The 23862-nt window shown below is 36.8% G+C and overlaps 1 protein-coding gene across 2 annotated transcripts; it reads left to right on the top strand.

Moving 5' to 3' along the window:
* CTH (cystathionine gamma-lyase) lies at positions 1-22986 on the top strand. 2 transcript variants are annotated; one of them, XM_068964040.1, is made up of 12 exons: positions 1-303; positions 4028-4109; positions 5834-5929; positions 8987-9096; positions 11513-11644; positions 14571-14628; positions 15084-15161; positions 16161-16313; positions 17972-18093; positions 19317-19369; positions 22012-22150; positions 22427-22986. In XM_068964040.1, exons 1-12 carry the CDS (start codon positions 136-138, stop codon positions 22451-22453), a joined length of 1218 nt encoding a protein of 405 aa, XP_068820141.1. In that variant the 5' UTR covers positions 1-135; the 3' UTR covers positions 22454-22986. The 2 variants fall into 2 exon arrangements, with proteins under 2 accessions (XP_068820141.1, XP_068820140.1); XM_068964039.1 differs by lacking the exon at positions 22427-22986 and having other exon boundaries at positions 22012-22375.
* The last annotated feature ends 876 nt before the right edge of the window (positions 22987-23862 follow it).

The raw sequence follows: 23862 nt of genomic DNA, 5'->3' as shown, positions 1-23862 counted from the left end.
ACTGGCTGCTGGTTCCCCCTGCGTACCTTTACCTCCCATTCACCTGATTCTTCTTTGTTTTTCAAGTCCTGACGCATCAGTTTCATAGTTTTATCTTCCTCGCTCTTTTACTCTTTCCTTTCTTGGCAGCTCAGCATGCAGGAAAAAGAAGCCTCCCCACACGGATTCTTGCCTAGGTTCCAGCATTTCGCCACGCAGGCCATCCACGTGGGCCAAGAACCGGAGCAATGGACCTCCCAGGCTGTAGTGCCCCCCATCTCGCTGTCCACCACGTTCAAGCAAGGGGCTCCTGGCCAGCACTCGGTGAGCTGGGTCTGTCTGGGGCGATCCGGTGTTGGGCGCCCCAACGCTGGGCGCCCCAAAGAGAGATGGCTTATAAATTAAGAAGCACGCAAGTAATTTGTAAGGTGTAATTTGTGTATTATCACGAAGACTGTTTACTGTAAGGATGATGCCTGTAAACCTCCTTGTAGTAAAGCTTTGTATTGGATGGTTCAGGGATCATATTTCTTTTGATAAGCAGGACTAGAGGGAACAGTTTGTCTAACTTGCTGTATAGATTTGGACTGATATTCATGTGATTAGGGCAGATTTGCATGTCAAAATTATCATAACTTCCTTGAGTTACCGTAAGCAACAAAAATTATAAAGATATAGTAAGAAGTCAACGTAAAAAACTAAGTCATAATTCACTTGGAATCAAGATCCTTCCCAATAGCTTTTAACTCCCTATTATTCCAATAGTTATTAATAGATATTGACTACTGCTTGTATGCCAGATATCAGTACATACCTACATTATATCATATGTATTACATATATTACCTCAGATAATCCTTACAGCAATTCTATTCTGAACTGAGTTCTCATGTCTCTCATGAAAAACCTGAGGTTTAGGGATGTTAAGCATCTATTGCAAAGGCCATTGTAATGGAGCTGGGGTTCATTCTTGCTCTAGAGCACCACCCACTCTTGGGCTTTAATCCACACTGTGCTGTACTAACAGTTAGGTTAGCAACAATCTAACCCATTGCATCAGTGTGTCTTAGTGATTAAGAGCATAAATCATGTAGTCAGAGGCCCTGGGTTTGAATTCTAACAGCACCTCTTCTGAGCTGGGCAATCTTGAGGAAGTAATTTAACTTATCCTGTGTAAATAAATGTTTTAATAATAGTACCTGCCATGTAAGTTCATATGTAAGTTAAGCTGTATGGTATGATACATTATAATTGCTTAGTAGTTTCACAGTGTTCACATGTACGTTTTTTCCATTTGATCCTTAACAACCAGATTAGAGTGCAGGACAGGTATATTTTTTGATAGAAAAGGAACCTACTCGGAGTCATAGATGAGACAGCTCTCTGTGTTAATCATATAGCTTTTTCTTTTTCGGTAGAGTACTTGATGGATCTTGTAGTATTTAAAAGTTGCTGAGGTCCAAAAGAAATTACTGTTGATCCTTGAACAACAGGGGTTTGAACTGTGTGGGTCCACATATATGTTGTTGGTTTTTTGTTTTTCAATTGTAACTACTACAGTGCTGCACAACCTGTGGTTGGTTGAATCTGGGGATGCAGAGCACAGATATGTAGGAACCTCAGATATGGAGGGCAGACTGTAAGTTGTACATGGATTTTCCACTGAGCAGAGGGTTGGCACCCTAACTCAAGAGTTGTTCAGTGTCAAATGTAACTAAATAAACTTTGTAGATCTGAAACCTTGGTTGTATCAATATTTCAAACACCTCTTTAGTGTGTTATATAAGTTGAGGAAATTCTTTTAGACATGGCCCTTTGTTTTGTGAGGTGGAGTTCTAAGGACGTTTCTACAACTGGTTTAGGATACTTGGAGCTATTGTAACTTGTAATCAAAATGTGTACACCATCTGTCTTTCAAGTTCCTTCCCAGTGTAAGCCTTCATGAATGTGTAGCTGCCCAAGCTTTAATATTTAATGCAAAAGTTAATAATTTAGCTATGATATTAATAATTAAATGTTTTCAGAGAGTCAACCAGGTGATAAAATCCACAAACTCCTCTTTTTTTTTTCCACCATGCTGTGCTGCTTGTGGGATCTTGTTAATAGTTCCCCAACCAGGGACCAAACCTGTGCCCCCTGCAGTGGAGGCAGGGAGTCCTAACCACTGAAACACCAGGGAAGTCCCCTTAACTCCTCTTACTGTCTTTAATATATCAGTTAAGAGCACTAAAGAGAACTCAAGGAACTGAAATGAGAAGCATCTAATTCTTCATTTCCGTTTGGAAAACCATCGAATGAGTGATAGTGTGGGAATTTTTGCTTCTTTTCTCTCCACAAAGTTAAATCTCTGCCATGAATATTTAGGAAGATGTGGGCTACCTTTCCATGGCAGTAGTCACATGATTCCAAACAGTTTTTTTTGCATCTGGAGTACAGCTGCAGGTCCTATCAAGGAGGCAATGGTGGAGAGTGATGAGGATATCCTGGAGCCCTATAAAATATGTCTACTCCGTTTCTCAAAAACATGGCAACAAAACTTAAATAAACTACAGATTATATATATATATTTATATGTATAAAGCATATACATTTATGTAATATATGTGTTTTTGTTGGGAAGATCCTCAGGAGGAGAGTATGGCAAACCACTTCTGTATTTTTGCGTGGAAAATCCTTGTGGACAGAGGAGCCTGGCGGGCTACAGTCCATAGGATCACAAAGGGTCGGGCATGACTGAAGTGACTTAGCACACATGCGTGCACATGTGTGTGTAACTAGTCCTGGGAGCTCCTGAATCAGAACCAGGTGTAAAAAGTGGTTATGTTTTGTCATGTGCTGTATGAAGCAGGAGGAGAAAAGTATGTATAGGATTTTTAGTCAGTGTTTAAATCCTGGTTTTGAATTCTGGCTCTGACATACCTGGTAACATTTGGCTTTAGTTTCTTCAGAGCAGGTTGTGAGGATTAAGCAAAATGACTGGATGTAGACAGAGACTGACAAATACTATATGATATCACTTACATGTGAAAGCTAAAAAATAAAACTAACTAGTCACTATAGCAACAACAAGAAAAAAAACCATACTCACAGATATAGAGAACCTCGTGGTTACCAGTGGGGAGAGGGAAAGAGGAGAGGGAAGTTAGGGCAGGAGATTAAGAGGTTAAATATTACAATATGAAATAAATAAGCTATAAGAATACATAGTACCAACATAGGGAATATAGTCAATATTTTATAATGACTATAAATGGAATATAACCTTTAAAAATTGTGAGTCACTATGTTGTACACCTGAAACAAGGTAATATTGTACATCAACTATACCTCAATAAAAATATATCAAATAAAATGACTGGGTGACTTCAGCTAGTATAGTACCATATGTGTAAAAGGAATATAACGCAAATTTTTAAAAAGGATTGTGTAGAGCTCTTTTGCTGAGAATGACTCCCTTTTCTGAGTCACTTTTATAGAACTAAGACCTGAACTTCAGGCATTTGTAAGCATATCTTCCTGCTGGATGCTAAACAGAACTTGCATCACTTATTTTTTAGGAAATGACATGCAGGTTAGAAATAGGTTTACTTTGTTGATTCAGGTGACTCCTGTTTCCTAATACCCCTAGATTAATGGGTAGAGATGAGTCTAACATAATAATAATGCTAATAATAAAAACATTTATCCCAGTGGTTAGCACATGCCAGGCATCATGCAAAGAAGTTATACATTATCTCATTTTATCTTCATGTCAATTTTATGAACTAGATACCTGTATTTTTTTCCCATTTTACAGGTCTAAAGATTGATTCTTGAAAATATTAAGTAACTTATCTATTGGCATATAGCTCCTAAGTGGCAGACCCAGAATTCTAATCCAGTTTGGCTGACATAATACTCATTCTTGTGACTAATGGCAAGACACGTCATAGATAAACAACAAAAACTTGTTATGGTGGGATGCTCCTGTAGTTGTGGAGATGTCCGTGTTAAGACTCTGATAATAAATTTAAATCTCTTAGGGTGAACTCTGACCTCTTTCCTTCAGGGTTTTGAGTATAGCCGTTCTGGAAATCCCACCCGGAATTGCTTGGAAAAAGCAGTGGCGGCACTGGATGGGGCTAAGTACAGTAAGTGATTTTTGTTTCAAAGTCTGTAAAATCTAGAATTCATCCTTACTTTTATAGAGAAAATCATAGAGGCACAGAATGTAAAACTGGAAAGAAATAAGGAAATCAGCTGGTTCAAAACTTATTTTTCTAAGACATTGAATTATTTGCCCAAGGTTGCACAGTGGACTTCATATGTATATGTGTAGGTATAAAGTGAAAGTAAATCTGAATAGAGGCAAAATGGCAGAATGTGTCACTTAGTATTCATGTAAATTCACTCTTCACCTGGAGCTGGCAATATAAATAGATACAGATTAACCAAGTTTTATAACACCATGCATGAGAACATAAACTTTTTAATGCTCTGGTCCATTCACCTGCCATTGTGTTGGTTTTTTTTTTTAAGCAGAGGGCTACTTTTTCAATATAAAAATCTCTTACAAGTTAATGAGAAGGCAACAAATATAGATATTAACACAGGATTTGAATAGTCATTCCATAGGAAAAAAAGTATAAATGGCTTTTAAAATTATGAGAAATTGATGAGTAAATTCTAGGGAATCTCATGTCAGCTGCTATTGGGGCCCGAGAATAGGACCAAGGGACATTTGCAATAGCCAGGTGTCCTTGATACTGTGCTTTCAGAGATTACGAATTAACTCCTCAGATCTAGTATTCTTTCAGTGAATAGAATGAATGGCTATTATATCATCTTTGTATTTTTCATACAAATGATACTAAATGAGGGCAGAATAATGAATTAGAAAATAAGAGTCTTAGGAGTTTTCTCACAGCAAGAGTGTAGGAATTAGAAACATTAACATGAGTTGTTGGGGTTTCTTTTTTTTAGATGAGAGAATGTTTTAAACACCAAATTTCTGAAATTTAATACTGTATGGGGAACATTTCCCACAGAGGGTATAAAAGCTGAGGGTTCATATGCTAGACACTTTACAGGTGGGCTGCAGAAAACATGGTTGTTTTGAATTGGATTTCAAGGTTAGCTTTCTATATGAATTTGTGGTTGGACTTTGAATCTGCCTAGTAGAAAATTGCAATGCCAACCTCAACATTTCTGAGAAAATTTTGAAATAATTACATTTTTCAAGTTAATTGGATATCCCATCTATCAGTCACAGGTGATTTTTTATCATAAAGGTGATATATTGATATTTTGTAGGATGTTTTCCTTTACAGGGTCTAATGTACAATGCCACTTTTTTTTTAATAGTTCAATTTCACTATTTTTGCTCAATATGTGATTCCAGATCACGTATGTTTAGAAGAGAATCCACATTAAAACATTTTTTAAATAAAATTTAAATTTATCAGACACATCTCAGGTATGATTTTGAATTTTGTTAAAATGTTTGCTCAATTGAATATCATATAGTTAACGGATGAATCATAAAGAAATTTGAAATTTCTTTAGAGTTGAATATTTTTAAAATATAATATAATTGGCAATTGATCTTTTGACTCAGAATTTTGTAAACAATTATTTCTTTGAAGCTTTTCAGAGAGATGTTGCTATAACCAAAGCAGAATTAAGTATTTTTTGTTTTTGAAATAGAAAGGATTTTGTAATGGTATTAATCAGGGGATTTCTGATGACTCAGTAGTGATGGTTGTCCTTTAGTCAGCAGAGAGAGGGATTTAAAGTAATGCAAATAAATACTGTAGGTGTTTTTTAACCTTTGGGTCTGGCATTTTGGCTTACTCTAGCTTGGTTTTTATTTTAGGTTTGGCTTTTGCTTCAGGTTTAGCAGCCACTGTGACCATTACCCATCTCTTAAAAGCAGGAGACCAAATTATTTGTATGGATGATGTGTATGGAGGTAGGTGACCTCTCTCATTCACGCTGTTTCAGCTGTTATTTTAAAGACAATAAAATGGGTCCTGAATTATATTAACATTGCTACTTGGATTATTGATTATCTTTTCAAAATATGAACACCTCCATGCTGCTCCACACTTGATAAAGGAGGAGCAGAAACACCTGGGGTCTAAGCTCTAGAACTGCTTAAAGACTGATTGTTTAGTAACAATTTTATTTAAGCTGCTGCATGCATGCTCAGTCACTAAATTATGTCCAACTCTTTACAATCCCATGGACTGTAGCCCACCAGGTTCCTCTGTCCATGGGATTCTCCAGGCAATAATACTGGAGTGGGTTGCCATTTTTTCCTCCAGAGAATCTTCCTTATCCAGAGATCAAACCCACATCTTTTGTATCTCCTGCATAGGCAGGTGGATTCTTACTGCTGCACCACCTGGGAATCCCATTTAAGCTGCTGGGATGAACCTATTTGAGACATACTCTGCTCTAGAGAAGATAGTATTTAGGGAGATAGTGTTCTACTATAATTTAAAATTTTTTCTTGCAGTGAAAATGTCTATAGTCCAGGTCATTTTCAAAGGCCTTAACTCTACCCAACTCTTAAGCACCATGCCCCCTGATTTTTTTTTAGGGACTCTTTTGAAAACCCATTGAAAGCTATGGACCTTTTTCTCCAAAAAACATGCTTAAGACTATACTCAACATTTATCATTTTAATTTAAAGATCAAAGGGCCTACTCTTTGTAGCCTGAATCTGTGGATACAAATTTAAGAACTTTTATTCCAAATTGTTTAAATGCTAGTTATAAAAAGTGGTAAGTGGGAAGTTAAGGGAAACTAGTTGCCCTTATCTTTAAGTAAGACTGATATTTGTGTTCAAAACAGCAGCAAAAAAAAAATAAATTTTTAATGTACTTCAGTTCAGTTCAGTTCAGTCGCTCAGTTGAGTCCAGCTCTTTGCGACCCCATGAATCGCAGCACGCCAGGCCTCCCTGTCCATCACCAACTCCTGGAGTTTACTCAAAATCATGTCCATCGAGTCAGTGATGCCATCCAGCCATCTCATCCTCTGTCGTCCCCTTCTCCTGCCCACAATCCCTCCCAGGATCAGGGTCTTTTCCAATGAGTCAACTCTTCGCATTAGGTGGCCAAAGTACTGGAGTTTCAGCTTTAGCATCATTCCTTCCAAAGAAATCCCAGGACTGATCTCCTTTAGAATGGAGGGGTTGGATCTCCTTGCAGTGCAAGGGAATCTCAAGAGTCTTCTCCACAGTTCAAAAGCATCAATTCTTCGGCACTCAGCTTTCTTCACAGTCCAACTCTCACATCCATACATGACTACTGGAAAAACCATAGTCTTGACTAGACTGACCTTTGTTGGCAAAGTAATGTCTCTGCTTTTGAATATGCTATCTAGGTTGGTCATCATTCCTTCCAAGGAGTAAGCATCTTTTAATTTCATGGCTGCAGTCACCATCTGCAGTGATTTTGGAGCCCAAAAAAATAAAGTCTGGCACTGTTTCCACTGTTTCCCCATCTATTTCCCATGAAGTGATGGGATCAGATGCCATGATCTTCGTTTCCTGAATGTTGAGCTTTAAGCCAACTTTTTCACTCTCCACTTTCACTTTCATCAAGAGGCTTTTTAGTTCCTCTTCACTTTCTGCCATAAGGGTGGTGTCATCTGCGTATCTGAGATTACTGATATTTCTCCCGGCAATCTTGATTCTAGCTTGTGCTTCTTCCAGCCCAGCGTTTCTCATGATATACTCTGCATATATGTACATATGTATTCCAAGTGCTTCCAGATAATTAAAAGATCACTTCTAGAATATTATCACTTTGTCTATCTCCTGTTTGAACAACAAGTTAAATCTGTAAGTTCTTTGAAGGAAGAGACTTACTCTTAATAATCATTTTATCCCTCTCAGAAATTTGTAAAAAGCTTTATATTTTATCATAGTTCCCTGTGATAGTTTGATGAATTGAAATTATAGAAAAAACAAACATTTAGATGCTATTATAATACAGTATTAAAGCCTCTTGATAAACCTAGGTACAAAATCTTGAAAATTGCTGTTGATTTTTTTTTTTTTTTAAGAATTCTTTACATTCTTTTTCAATGTTACATTACCTAGGGTCAGTCTACCAAAGGTCTAGTGAGTCTTTGATGATAAAGTTCTTTTTCCTTTTTTGGTTCACTGTCAATAATGGTAAACTTTTCTTTAATTTTGCATGTATAAACCTTAAATCCAGACCAGTGTTTATAAAATTAACTATTCTCAATTGAATGACTTATCTTTTTTCACTATAAAACTCTTGTTGTTTGGTTTACATGATCTCATTTTTCTATTAAGGCTTTCAGAACCACAAAACAAAAAGATTGAGAAAGTACACAGGATAATAACTAGTTCTTTTCTATTACCGAAGTATAATCAGTCTGAAAATTTACTTTGAACATTTCATTGACTTTGGTTCATTTATTTTAGATTTAAATACTAGAAAGGAATTGTTAGAAAAATGTATTGGTGTTTTAGGGAGCATGCCACCTTATGTTTGAAGAGTAGAGACTGCTAAGAAACATTTTCTGCTTCATGCCTCTTGGTGTGGGTATCAAGTGTGTTTTATTTGACTCTTATACTTTCAGTTTAAAATTTAAGCCCTATATTCTTTAGTATGGCTTAAAGCCCTATATTCTTTAGGTGGTTCAGTGGTGAAGAATCCACCTGCCAATGCAGAAGATGCAGGTTCGATCCCGGGGTCAGGAAGATCCACTAGAGGAGAATGATAACCCACTCCAATATTCTTGCCTAGAAAATCCCATGAGCCTAGGAGCCTGGAGAGCTGTAGTCCCTGGGGTCGCATGGACCCACCTGAGCAACTGAGTGCATTCTTTAGCATACAAGAAAGTTCAAATAAAGTAGACTTGCTTTTGGTTGTTTCTTTATTGGTGATTGACACTTCCTTGTATTTTTAAAGTGTTTATACTTTTGAGGAATGAATATTTCTGAATACAATGTTCTTTTTCATTTTATCTGATTTTCTTCTGCCTCAGGTACAAACAGGTACTTCAGGCAGGTGGCAACTGAATTTGGATTAAAGATTTCTTTTGTTGATTGTTCCAAAACCAAATTGCTAGAGGCAGCTATTACACCAGAAACCAAGGTAACTCAGTTTTCAGTTTGTCTGTTTTTCCTTGTGATTTTTAAATTTTCATCATTTCTGTTTACTTGAGGGCATAATTTACATCTGAATAACCAATTTTCCTGGAAGCCATTGGAAGACATCAAGATTAGGATAGGGTCTGACTTCTGTTGGATACTGTAGCCTAATGATTAGGTACATGCATTTGGTAGTGGGATTCAAATTATAATTCTATATCATAGTTGGTGTATTATCATGGGCAAATTATTTAATCAAAGTCTCATTTCTTTCATTTACTAAATAGGGGTAATTTTATCTGCTTTATTAAAAGGTAGTTGGGCAAATTAAATGAGATAAGGCATATGCTCTGCTTAGTTGCTCAGTTGTGTCCAGCTCTTTGTGACCCCATGGACTGTAGCCCACCAGGATCCTTTGCCCATGGGGTTCTCCAGGCAAGAATACTGGAGTGGGTTGCCATGCCCTCTTCCAGAGATAATAAGGCATATGAAATCTTTATTATAGTACCCAATACATGAAGACAGTTAAAAAATTTGTTAGCAAAAGCAGATGATTCTTAACTGCATTACCAAGTTAGTATTGGTAACAGAAGTCATCACAGAGTTTGGATTACAGAAAGGAACCTTGTAAAATCCCAAATCCTAATAAGCATAGCATTAAGGGTTCTGAAGGATACTTTAGCAAAATAACAGAAGCACAGAAGGACCACAAGCAATCCTTAGCTTCCGTCCTGGGAAGGCTTGTATGCCACTGGAAGGTGTTTTGTGCTGGAATGAATGGCATATGTGATATTCTTTCTTGGAACCTCATTGAAATTCTGCATGGGGAAAAGAAGGACCAGCGTCTTTTATAAGTATTAGCCTTTTCCAACTTTTTGCTAATGATTAAAAGGTTTGTACTCAAGATTTTGCTGCGAATTCATTGCTGTGAATGCTAAAAAAGAGAAAATTTTTTCTCATACAAATTACTTTGAAGATTAACTCCAGGGTGCTCTTTGAGTGATTAAGGTTTGTTTTCAAAGGAACTTTTTTTTTTTCTTCCTTGGGAGAAAAGATATTAAAATAGATGGTCTGAGTCTTTCTAAGGGAGGAAAGCAAATTGTGTGTATATTAATTCTTGTCAGCAGAGCTTTGTGTAGTGGTTCCTTACCAACTTGAATTAATACATTTTCCCCCCTGATATATCTGCCTCCTCATTTAAAATAGATTTTTAAAGTCTAGGTTAAATCTACTTTGTATTTATTTACTTATTTGTATTTTAATTACTTTTAAAAATTATGAATGGGAATGATAAATTCTTTCCCAGGAATAAATTTTTATAGGTTCTCAAATAATTATGCTCTTGTAGAATATGCATTATTTTAACTACCCTATCTTTTCTAAGGTAAAACTCTAAAATAGGATGGGTGTTAAGCCAGATCACTTGCTCATTTATATAGGCAATGAAGAAAGAATCATTAACCCTTTTTAAAAGAAAACTGTAGATACTGTCAGGCTTCCCTGGTGGCTCAGACGCTAAAGAATCCAGCTGCAATGCGGGAGACCTGAGTTCAGGATTGGGAAGATTCCCTCGAGGAGGGCATGGCAACTCACTCCAGTATTCTTGCCTGGAGAATTCCCATGGACAGAGGAGCCTGGCAGCTACAGTCCTTGGGGTCGCCAAGTGTTGGACACGACTGAGCAACGAAGCAAAGCAAAGCACGGTAGATAATGTCAATCAAAATAGTAGCAGCTTGTTTAACAAGTAGAATTCTGTTCTTTGGCCTTTTAGTAACTATCAAATATACATGGTGCGGGGACTGTGGCAGGTTTTGGAATAGACAGATACCATCTCTTAAGTGAGCTCTGGCCGGGTTTTTTGTTCTGTATGTGTCACTTCTCTTCCTCACTCCAAAACCCAGGCTCTTCTTCAGGTTCTGGGGACTTATTTTGTAGTTTCTAGTGCATCTGACATTATTTAAGTTACTAGTCATAATATTTTTGGCATCAAATAGTTCTCTTAACTGAAAATTCCAGAATGTCATCTTACACAATCTTTTGTTTATCTTTGAGAGCAAAATTCCCAGACTTTGGAGTATGTCTTTGGAATTCATCCTCTTTTTAATGGAAAATAATTATAGTGATTAACTTGAGTGCTCTTCTGCTTATATGTACGTTATCTCATTTGATCCTTATGACTACCGTATAAAGTAAATGATATCAATCTTATAGTATAGATGCAAAATTGGGAGAACATAGAGGGTTAGTTACTTAGCTGTGATGACCTCTCAGAAATTGATGGGGCTAGGATTCAGATTCAGACCTTTAAACTTCATTCTCCATGGTCTTCCCATGTAGCCTCCTAGATGGTTACAGTGCATGAGATATATGTTTGTGCAGCGTATTTTTGCAAACTGTTGTCATTTTCTAAATTGTTTTAGCTTGTTTGGATTGAAACCCCCACAAACCCTAGCTTGAAGATGATTGACATTGAAGCTTGTGCACATACGGTCCATAAACATGGAGACATCATTTTGGTCGTGGATAACACTTTTATGTCAGCATATTTCCAGGTAAATGAAAGTAATATTTTTGGCATAATTGGTAGACTACACAGGTACTTGTAATTAGGAGAAGAAGGACATGTTTACATTAAGTTAGCCGAAACCTAATCACAATTATTGATTTGACAAAGAATTGAAATTGGATCTTTCCTACCATTAGTTAATATTTTTTCAACCCTAGGCTAGTATATTGTATGGGACTTTGTGTTTTTTAAATATTATCTTCATTAAAGCTTTTAGGTTCTCTGTAAACTCTCTGAAGACCTGCCCTTATTATATGATTGTATATGTCAGTGCCTTACACATAGTAGGGACTTCAATGTTTATGTGTTGGTTCTAAGCCAGTTTTGTGTGTATGTATATACATACATGTCATTATAAGTCCTGCAGATGTCCATCATATACTGAAATGTCATTGAGTATAGCTTTTCCTTTTATTTGCAAGGCTAGGCAGGTAAAATACATGTTATTTCTCCATTTCCCTTCCTTCTTTCTAGTTTGTCTTCTCTTTGTGTTTCATAGACCATTCCTTCTGTATCTTTACCTGACTTGTATCATAAATTCCTATTCTATGTATCACCTTGTATCTGTGCAGCTCCTTTATCGTTCTCCTTTTAAACTCTTTTCCTGCTTATCCCTTTTCATACATCTCTTCCCAACTCAAACCCTCCCATCCATCCTCAATCCCTTTCTTTTTCTCCCTGTACTTTTTCCTTTCTGTTTTGCTCCTTTTGGTAGATCATCTTGGGAATCTTTCTATAATTGCCTAGTTGTCTGCCATTTCCCCACATGTTCTACCTCTTTCCCTGAGTAACTTAACTGTTTCCTTTCCTTATTAGGAATTACCGTCTCCCTGCTCTTTACTTTCTGTCTGTGCCTTGTGGTCATTCTTATTGCACTTCCTGTAGTTCACCTGTATTCTGTAGAGTTCCTAAAAGCCCAGCTCATTTTCTTCAGCTCTTCAATTAGGCTGATGTTCACAAGCTCAGCAGTTTACATTCCCTTCTTCTGTTATCGGTCCCTGAAGTTGGCCCAGGTTGCTGCCTCCATGTGAGGGACTGACTCCCTGGGAGTTTGCACAAAGCTGTTTTCACCTTTGTCTGTTTTATTCAGGAGGCACTACTGTGTTTTATCTTTCTTTCCTGAAACACATTTCCTGGTTACATTGTATTCAGATGGTTTCTGTGCCATTTGTCTTTGGCTTGTGATACAACTTCTGCTGACTCTTCTCTCAAGTAAAGCAGTCTGTTTCCAAGTAAAAATCTCCTGGCATCATCTATTTATCCCAGGTGATTTTCACTCTGGGTGTTTTTATACCCGCTCTTTACTCCATCTACCACTTGGAGTAGGGCAGTTAATACAGCAGAGGATTGCTCTGGCTGAGTCATCATAAGTCCTGTTTATTCTCAAAGCGATTGTATGAATTGTTTTAGCTTGAGCCTGCCCAGGTTACTCATCAGGCCTGGCCCTTTTTCTCATATTACTGTCAGTAAAATAGGTCCAGTTTTTCTGCTTTTCTGAAGCCCACATCATATTCCATTTGCCAGGAACTGCACTTTTCAATCTGGATTCATTCCAGTTGAATTAATCAGAATCACATTGTCCCTAGGCAACCACATGCATTGGTTCCACAAAGCAAATCTTCTGAAAAGATCCTCTCTGTTTTACCCTCATGAAAACTGGGGATGTTCTTTCTTTTCCTGCCTTTTATCTTCTTGATCTTCTGCCAGTCTCACAAAAGGCAAAAATACCAGCATAAAGTTTCAGAGTAGAATCCCTGGATTCTGGCAGTAGTCTGAGTTCTGACTCTACCAGTTTTTAAAATCTGAGTGATCTATTTTATTTGTCTCAGTTCCTTTTCCTTGTCTGTACAATTAGAGTCATAAACATACTGATTTTACTGAGTTGAAGTATTTTTGAAGACTGCTTCACTAAGTTATGTGAAATATTTAACATTTTTGGAGCATAATGAGATCCATAGATGTTAGTTACAGGCTTTTATTTTTCATTTTGACCATAGGGTTTACAGAATGTTAGCACTGGAACAGTCTTCACACATTGTCTAATTTGACCCATCACTTTAGAGATGAGTAAACACATATGTACAGAGTGCTTTGAGCAATACTTTACTTAAAATGTCCTATTTTTGAGAATTTAAGTGAAAAGTCCCCCAGCCTCCAGGTGGTGAGGTTAAACGCACACACATACACACACCTGCATATACACACACTTTATTTTAAAGAAATTTTAAATGAAAAGATGTTGATATTTTATTGTTTAGTGAATAAGTTGGTTATTAATTTTCACTGTGAACAAAGACATCTAAGACTAAAGAACTACTTTGCAGGAAAATTGAGTGAGGGAAACCAATCTAAACGCATTTCTGTACAAGTGATTTTACACTTGACAAAACTAGAATAATAAAAGAGTAATTAAGAGTCAAGATCATGATAAAATGAATAGCCACAGCATACACTGTAAGGTTTTAATGATTAAAAACCTAAGCAAATTAGTTTTACATTTACTTGACATAACAATTGCTAAGTGTTTGTGTCAACCATTCTGTGTATTTACTGAGTCATAAAATGCCAGCATGTCTTCTGTAGGTAATAAATTTAGGGGTTAGTCAGCAATTGCTCTAAAGAAACAAGTTCAGAAGGCCTGTTGACCTGAGTTATCTGCTATTTCCAGAAAATGTCTGCCTTTGGATTGAATAATGAATCCAATACTTTTGTAGTTTTATTTGATGTGAGGGAAGAAAGGGAAAGATGATATCAAGAGAAAGGTAAATAGAGGTCCTGGAAAAATTTAAGATGTATGTATTTTTGAAAAATTAAAATACGGGTGGAAATTACAATAGTAAATAGATAAGTAATGCAGGATATTTTCAAGTGATTTCCCATTTAAAATAAAAGCCTTTTTTTATTCCTTTCAGCGGCCTTTGTCTCTGGGAGCTGATATTTGTATGTATTCGGCAACAAAATACATGAATGGTAAGACATGCATAGTCTACACTTCATTCTTTTCCATGGATAGATGATAATAGCATAGGCTTTATCCTTTTATCCTTTTTCTTCTACTATTATACAGATTTTCTCTGACATAGGTAGAAAGTTAGAGAATCATCCTTTGATTAAATATAGGACTTCATTTATAGCAGACAAAACTATGCTCATGATACATCAGCAAAGGATTAAAATTTACTGTAAAAGCTTTTATCCTGCTGACAGCTTACAAAGAAACACTTATATTTTATAGGATTTTAACTTTATTGTTTTAGATATAGCCTTTGCTACTATCAAATTGAGTAAAGTGTATTTAAACTTATTCTATAAGGCTTTTTCTCAGAGATTTTTTTCAAGTGAAAGTCTCATTTTAGAAATTATAAGCTGAGGAATAATATTTATACATTGCTTTTTAACTTAAAGCTTTTTGGTTTTGTTTTTAGGCCACAGTGATGTTGTAATGGGCTTAGTGTCGCTCAATTCTGAGAGCCTTCATAATAGGCTCCGTTTCTTGCAAAACTGTAAGTATTAAAAAGCCTGAATTTCCCCTTGTGCTCTCAAAGTGACTTCATTTGATATTGTATTTCCACTAAGTGTTGTGAAGTGATAGCATTCCACTAATTTACAAAGAAATGGGGAATAGAAGGGAAATCCTGATTTTTTTAGAGGAAAGAAAAATTGGGTTATAAAAATACTATTTATTATAGCATAACAGAGCAACATTTGGAATGATGGCTTTCTTATACTATACCTTTTATATCTGGAGTGATATCTAATTTTAAATGGCACTTAAGATATATAAACTTGTATTTTTCAACAGATATCTAAATATCTGTTTTCTGTTTAGATTGTTTACTATCTCAGGTGTCCATAAGGGTTTATTGAAAAATACTAGATTTTAACCAATGTGATTTGACAGAGATCAGTATAATTAGGAATACAAATCCCCTTCTAGGAAATAAATATTAGAGCAACAAAAGGGGGCACTGAGGAAGGAAACCAGAATTTATTGTGTGCTAAATTCCTTTCATTTATAAAAAGAAGGAATGAGGCATATATCCTGGAGGCCTGGGAAACCACTGGCTGCCCTAGACAGAAGCTATATATAAGTAGAATTTTGGTAGAACACCCAGGAATAATAGAAGCTGAACTGCTATTTTTTCTGTCTGTTTTAATACTCTTTCAAAGAAATACAAGATTAAGCTATGTGCAGTGTGTCCTTTTATTAAAATCATGGAAATCACTATTGATGCTCATATTTGAAAAATTTATGTGATTGTGTTTGTACTTCATTTTTAGGATATTCATTTCCCTTCTCATTTTAAAGCCCATTTCTCTAAGCTTGTTTTATGCCTCATTCTCATGCTTCTTATTTGCTATATTAATTATTCCTACTAAAACTCAAATATTGAGCTTTGTTGTTAGCTTCTCACAGTCACTATGATGAAAAAGAGTGGTGAGAGGCTTTTCTAGGTCTGTCTTCACCTTCAAACCTGACGCAAGACATACTCGTTTTGCAGCTCTTGGAGCAGTTCCATCTCCTATTGACTGTTACCTCTGCAGTCGCGGTCTGAAGACTCTACAAATCCGCATGGAGAAGCATTTTGAAAATGGAATGGCAGTTGCTCAGTTTTTGGAGTCGAATCCTCAGGTGGAAAAGGTTATTTATCCTGGTATGTTAATCTGCTTTCTAAGCACATGTGGTTACTCTAGGATTTTACATGTTATCCCTTGCATTCTGTTTATGTAACATTTGTAAGTTAGGTGCTTTCATGTTTTTTTGTGTTTGTTTTCCGCTTATCATTGAGTGCTGCTGTACGTGGGTCTGATGGTAGAGAAGACAGATGTGCTCTTTAGCCTAGAGTTGTCTAATAGTCTAGTGGATGCTTGAACTCTGCTTGAAGAGTTAGACCCAACTTAGTGATTGAACAACAACATTCCAGGATTACAACCTTGTACTTTCCAGTTGATTTGCTTATAATCTTATCAGTCTGCTGTTCTGTACTAGCTCTTTTATCTGATATACATTGAGACTTCATACTTACCAAGTTAAAACTTGATACCAAAATTCCCCTGAAATTCTCTTACCTTTTTTGGAATTCCTTCACTTCTCACAAATCTATAAGTGCTGATGTGAATTAGCAGACTTACATGTTACTCTTTGAATTTATTTTACCAAACTTCTATATTGTGGTGGTCTTAAGTAAATAGCTGTTTTAAACCCTTTTGAGGTGTGCATTCATAGAGTCTTGGGTGTAAAGGAGAATTATGCTTGATCCCTGCCTTTAAGGCATTTAGGTAAGCCAAGGCAGAAATACAAATGAGACTGTGTGTGTGTGAAATCGCTCAGCCGTGTCCGACTCTTTGCGACCCCATGGACTGTAGCCTACCAGGCTCCTCTGTCCATGGGATTTTCCAAGCAATAGTACTGGAGTGGATTGCCATTTCCTTCTCCAGGGGATCTTCCTGACCCAGGGATCGAACTCAGATCTCCTGCATTGTAGACAGACGCTTTACCGTCTAAGCCCCCAGGGAATGTACACTAGGTAAAGAGCTGTTGACTGGTGTGTATTTTGAATGGAGAGAGGGAGAAAAGTTTTGGACTGTGCCCTGAGGAAATAGGTTAGCATTTGTTAAAAGGGCCTGGACAAGGCAATTCAGATTTCTTCAATAAATGTTTATCAATTGCAAACCATGGGCTTTGTACTGGGATCTGGGATTCAATTATTAACAAAAGAAGTAGCTTTCTCTTCATGGAGTTAGCCTGATGCATAAGATAGATATTAAGCAAGAAATTACCGAGGATATAATTAACAGAGGGAAGGGGGCAGTGAGCGGGAGAATGTTCCAGGCTAAAAGGATAGCATGTGCAAAAGTCCCAAGATAAAAGAAGAGTACAGTGCCACTGGTGTAAAGAAAGCTGGCATGGCTAGAATGAGGAGAGACTAGGAAAGATAGGTCAAAATGATGGCAGTTTGGTTTTCCCTTGTGGCTCAGCTGGTAAAGAATCTGCCTGCAATGCAGGAGACTGGGTTCGATCCCTGGGTTGGGAAGATCCCCTGGAGAAGGGAAAGGCTACCGACTCCAGTATTCTGGCTTGGAGAATTCCATGGACTGTATAGTCCATGGAGTTGGAAAGAGTTGGACATGACTGAACCATTTTCACTAGATAGATAGGGGCCAGAACAAGAGGTCAGATGTGAACATGGCATAAAGCCTGTTATTAGCCTTATTTGCAGTTGACTTAAACGAAATGATTTTTTGTTGTTGTTGTCCTGAAATTACATGTTTGACTCTGAAGTAAGACATTCATTATACTTTATGACTACAGGGCTGCCTTCTCATCCTCAATATGAGCTGGCCAAGCGTCAGTGCACAGGTTGCCCCGGGATGATCACCTTTTATATCAAGGGCTCTCTTCAACATGCTGAAACTTTCCTCAAGAATCTAAAGGTAACTTTACAAAATCATTTTTCAATTTATAGACATTAAGGCCTTCTTGTAGCATTATGATCTTCATTATTTCTCACTTCCACCCAACTCAGATTAATGTGTTTGTATCTGGAGGTCACACCCACAAACCTCTTTGTCATGAAATGCATTGGGTTAGAAAATCACCTGAAGCAAGAGTGATGTGATAGCAGAGAGAACATGTTCATTTTCTTAACTCTGCAGAGGCTTTCATCCATTTGAGAGAGACAGAATGTTCTAAGCCATTTGTTTTTAAATTTATAGTGAACTGACTGCCTTTTCAAATGAAATATTATGAAAAACCTCAGTACTGTGTCAATGCACTGCTGAAAAACTGTATGGAAATCCAGCCTAGGAATGACTTCCCGAACCCTGTGCCTCTCAGGCTGTGTCTGCCTGGAGTGAGGGAAAGGTGGCCTTTGTCTAAAGTTCACAGAGGTAGGAGTCTCTCCAGAGCCCTGGGAGAGACGCCTGTGTAACTCCATGCTTTGGGTTTTAAATGCTACAAATCTAAAGAAAAGAAAAGGATGCTGCCAGATTAGTCAAAGTCTTCCTGGTTCTAAAATTTGTCCACTTCTAAAATCAGAAATATAGTGGTGTACATTTAATTGCATACAGTTGTGAAAGTAACTTTTAACATGTTTGTAAAATTCTGCAACACACAGTAACACCAAATAGAACTACTGAGTTTTTTTCCCTTCTACTCCAGGATGGGGTTAAATGGATATATTTATTTGATAAATGGTACATATTAATGAGTAAGTTTGTATAACTTAATAGATATTAAGACATTTTTATATAAAGGGTAACCACAAAGCTGGGTCTCAAATGTAATAATTGTGAGGTTTGAGAGCTCATGTTAAAGTTTACTTTTGTATGAGGTCAAATGAGGAAGGTATAGAAGATTCACTTTGATCAACTTTTAATGTTTTAAAAGTTAACACACAGTGTGTCTAATTGGTGAGATCAATTGTTAATGGCCTCATTGTGATGGATTTTATTTTCATTTTTTTCTCCAAGTTTTTATCCAGTTTGTAGTTTTTGTAATAATTATTTTGTAGTAATTATTCATAATTGCCACAAATTTCCATCTCGGATTGCAGGGTCATTGTATTTTATTTTTAAGGTTTTTTTTTTTTTTAGTATTTTTATTTTTTAGTGGACAGTCTATATATATATATATATTTTTTTTTTTTTTGCCATAGTTATTTACTCTGGCTGAGAGCTTGGGAGGATACGAAAGTCTTGCTGAGCTTCCGTAAGTATATTTCTGTTTTTCTCAGTATTTTAAATTTGATTTCAGCTGTAATGATTGTTTGAGAAAGGAGTAGGATAAAATCAGTGATTGTTCAAGTTATTTAGCAATAAGGACAGCATGGCATTGTCCAGTTGGAATGGACTCTTAACTCAAGAGAATGGAGACCCTGTTAAAAATCTACTGTGATCAATAAGCTGTGTTTTCCCAAGTTTTGTTTTTTTCTCTGTTTGCCTAAAGAAGATTTCAGCAGTGGTTCTCTGACCTCTGAACCAGGGCTACTTATTCTACCCGATTCTGTCCTAGAAGGGAGGTTGAAGACTGAACTAGAAGGGCTGATTTCAAAGCTCCCAGAGAATGTATTTCTGATAAAATACCTCCACATTCTTATTTGTCAGAGGAGAGCCCTACTAGTTGCCATCAGGTCCATTTATTTTCTTTTCTCTGGGGTAAAAGGTAAACCCCCAAATCTAACTTAGTATTCCTGGCCCTTCACTATCTAATCTAGCTAATTCATCTAATTTTATCAAAGCACCAGAGGATATTAGAAAACCTAATATCAGGGAGTCCAGCAACTTATATTACAGACAAAGAAACAAAGATTCAGAAAGTTTTGCTGATTGATCAAATGTCACACAGAAATATGTTAGCAACTTCACTCTTGAGGCTTTGCATCAAAAACAGTGAGCAGGGAGGTAAGTTTCTATGACCATATATTATAATTATTACAGGGATAAATCAATATTGTTTGCTATTAATTTTCAGCTGTATTAGATGCATGGTATATTTCTATGTTTTAATTTTCATAGACATTTCTGAAATAACTATGTGTTGAGGAATGTCAGGGATTAAGAATGTAGGCACGTTTCCTGTCCTGTTATAGTAGTTTACAGTTCATGGGGAGAGTAAGGTAATTTCATAATCTTAAAAAGATGATGCCCAAATAATGATTCAAACAATTAAGAGAAGACAGAGACGTTTTTGTTAGTCTTTCAGGAAGATGCCTGCTAGTAAGTCTGGATGCACAAGAGGGCACACTCAGCATATGAAATTGGTTTATTTTTCGTAGTAATACAGTGTGTATTAGTTTTAAGACTCTCTTAAAAGTAGACCTCACCTGACTTATTTAGGGATTTGGCTTAAAGTTGCTCGGCCATCGGGCACTCCAGCTAGGCTGTAACCCCAATGCCAGTGGAAGAATAAATTTAGGTCAGAGCTTGTCTGTTCTGTCCTCCTCATTTCGAGTCTCCCAACAATGCTGCAACCAGTGCAGCATTGCAATCAGCGAGAGAGAAGCAGAGCCAATGGGTACTGGGTCGGTCTCTCAGCCTAACAACATGTGTTAGCTCAGTGGCCTTAGAAAACTCACTTATCCACTCTCCATTTCAGTTTCCTTGGTTGTAAAGTGTCGATAACACCGTACCAGATGAGGAAATTGACTTGAGGACTGGTAACTTACAAGCCCAACACAGCCAGTATGTGGAGGGGCTGAGATTCATGTACCCAAGTCTTTTGCTCCCAGAGGCCTGTGTTCTTGTTTCTGAGTATTCAATCTCTTTCAGGGAATTAAAAACCTTAAAAGGGAGAAATTTTTAAGGAGGACATTTGCGTGTAAAACTTCATTAGTGATAGAAGAGGATATTCATTTACTGTGAGCATCACTTCATTAGAGTCATAAAAGAGGTTATTCATTTAATATTCATTTACTAAGATTTTCTTTCCATGGGCCTGAAGTGGGTAGGAGAAAGTAGTTCCTTCTCCTGGATGTGGGAAGGGAGGGTTGGGTGTGGGGGCAGTGTACTCAAGTGCTCAATAAGACTGTAAGCCTTTCCTCCACGATGCCTCAGCCCACAGAGATTCAGCCTCCACTGAATTCCAGCAACCCTTGTTGTCCATACTTGTTTAACATTCACCGTAGACTGTTCTGTGAATTGTCATAGTCTTTAGCTTCTGCCTTGTTACCTAGAGTAAAAATAATCTCTCCTTCTTGGTTTCCCAGCTCTTACTGTAGTGCCTGACCCATAGTAGGTGCTCCACCCTTACACAGGTCGATGTTGACAGTGAGTTACTAGATGGTTTTAAACATCCTCCGAGGCCTCTTTGTCATGAACTGTGAGTTGAAATTAATTCCTAGTGCTTAGTGATTGCTACTAGCAATCCTAGGTTGTCTTTTCCCTGATCTGCCTCAGAAGGTCCAATTCTGGACTGATCCTCTGATCCAAACAGAATTAATTCTGACCAACTGTTGGTCCAAGAGGCCTCTTATAAGTACAGCTGGATGACCATGGGGTGTTGACTTCTGGCCAAGGCCTCAGTCAGGTAGGTGTTAAACTTTACACACTGAAAGCTATGTCTTTCCCTCCTGTATGTGAGCACTTGACTGGCACTTTCAGTTTCTGATTAAGTATACCTCACTGATGGTATAAAAACAGCAAAAGATAGTGGTTTTCATTTAAAAGCATGACTAGAAAAGATAATTTTCACAATTCCTTAATCTTTTGTTTACAAAACATTGCAGGTATATGTATGAAGGATTTGATATTTAGAATAGAAAAAAATTTGAAAATAAGTGCAATTTATGAGATAGAAACAAGCCTTCACTGCTACAATATAGTGATCAGAAATTTGCTCACTCTTTCTTCCAGGGCAATCATGACCCACGCATCAGTGCCTAAGAGCGACAGAGAAGTCCTTGGTATTAGTGACACACTTATTCGACTCTCAGTGGGCCTAGAGGATAAACAAGACTTACTGGATGATCTAGATCAAGCTTTGAAGGCAGCGGTAAGTTTTGTTTTAGTATGTGTGTGTGTGTGTGCATGCATGTGTGTGCTTAATCTTGAGGGTGAGGGGGAAGTCACTATGTTTATAGGGTGGCCTCACTGTTCTCTGTAAAGGTTTTTTTCTTCCTTTATTACAATAGCATGTATAAATGTGCAGAGAACTCAGTCCAAAGTGCAGATTTAAAAGAAGGTAGTCGTCAGAAAAGAATTCTTGGAGGAGGTGAAGTCTTTGCCTGGAGGTTTAATAACATATTTTTCTTGTGTACCATTAATACAGCACTCTCCAAATGCAAGTTCCAACTAGCATCCCAGAACTGCTATTGGTGACTGCTTCCTGAGACGATCAAATCTGAATAATTGAATGAACCATTAATGAGCCTCCACAGAACTTTCAAATGAAAAATTTAAGGCACCTCATTACCTTTCACAGCTGTAATCTTCCTAGGATCGTCCCTGTTAAAAAATTTCCTCTTCCCCTTATTGTAACTGACAGGTCAATTCTGTTCAGATCTTTTTATTAATTTTGATATACATGTGCCTCTGAAGGAGGTGAGATTTGTGATGCTATTGGGGATTATATTCTTTTTTTCAAGTTTAAGATTTATATTGATTATGTTTACAATATAATGGTAATTCATTTTTGATGTTTTATGAAGAATTTAAATTATTGAATAAATGTTCTTAAGTCAAGTGTGATTTTTGTATTGTTGAAAATAGCACTCAAAGCAATGGTTTACACTTAATTATCATAAGCCAAAAATCAAATATCTGAAAAGTCTGTGAAATTCTACTGATTTAAGGTTGTACTTACTATTTTTTTAAGAATAAATCTAATTACCACATGCATCCCATTGTGATATTTCTGTATTATATGGCATTAAATTATACTCCTGGGCCCTTTTAATTCCCAACTCTTAGAGATTTCAGCCACTGAATTTATAAGTTTAACTGTGTAACAATCATGCTCAAATCTTATTGTTAGCAGATTAGTTATAAAAAATTGGTATATGGCAGGTCAAAAGCCAAGTTTATAGAGAAATATTACCCTTTTCTGAAAATTTTATCTGAAACAGTTAATTTGTTGAGGCTAAAATAAGAAATACTTAAAATCTTTCATAGTTAGGTGCATCATCAGGATGTTACTGTCAATAAGTTATAGTCAGATAATTGAATTTTTAAAATTTTTGTACTAAAGCCTTTCAGTCATGTTTGCTATCACCATTTGTTTCAGTGAAAACAACAACAACAACAACAAAAACTTATCATTGAGACTTCCCTGGCAGTCCAGTGATTAAGATTCCATGCTTTCATTGCAGGGGCCATGCGGGTTTGATCCCTGGTTAGGGAACTGAGATTCTCACATGCCACAGAGCATAGTAAAAAAAAAAAAAAATCTTGTTATTGAACCTGGAAATTCTGTCTCTGTAGGTAGCAGAATTTTGAGGCTGGTTATATCCATCTGTGGTTTCTGAAAGATTAACTTCTTTCTATTTCATTACCTTATGGCTGTGGGGATAAACAAATGACCATTTGAATGAGAAAAGCAAAGGCTTTTTATTCTAAGCTTGCAAGGGAGTCCGTTACTGTCACTTGTTTTTTAGCAGACTCAAAGGAAGGCAGAGCATAGAAATTGTAGAAAGGTTAATATCTGTTAATGTGGATAAGAAACAAATTTTATATTTAAAACTGATAACGTTTGAATGAATAACATTA

Source organism: Capricornis sumatraensis, chromosome 2, assembly GCF_032405125.1.
Source record: "Capricornis sumatraensis isolate serow.1 chromosome 2, serow.2, whole genome shotgun sequence".
Classification (NCBI taxonomy): Eukaryota; Metazoa; Chordata; class Mammalia; order Artiodactyla; family Bovidae; genus Capricornis; species Capricornis sumatraensis.
The sequence above is the reverse complement of the archived record's forward strand: the minus strand, read 5'-3'. Positions and strand labels throughout refer to the sequence as shown.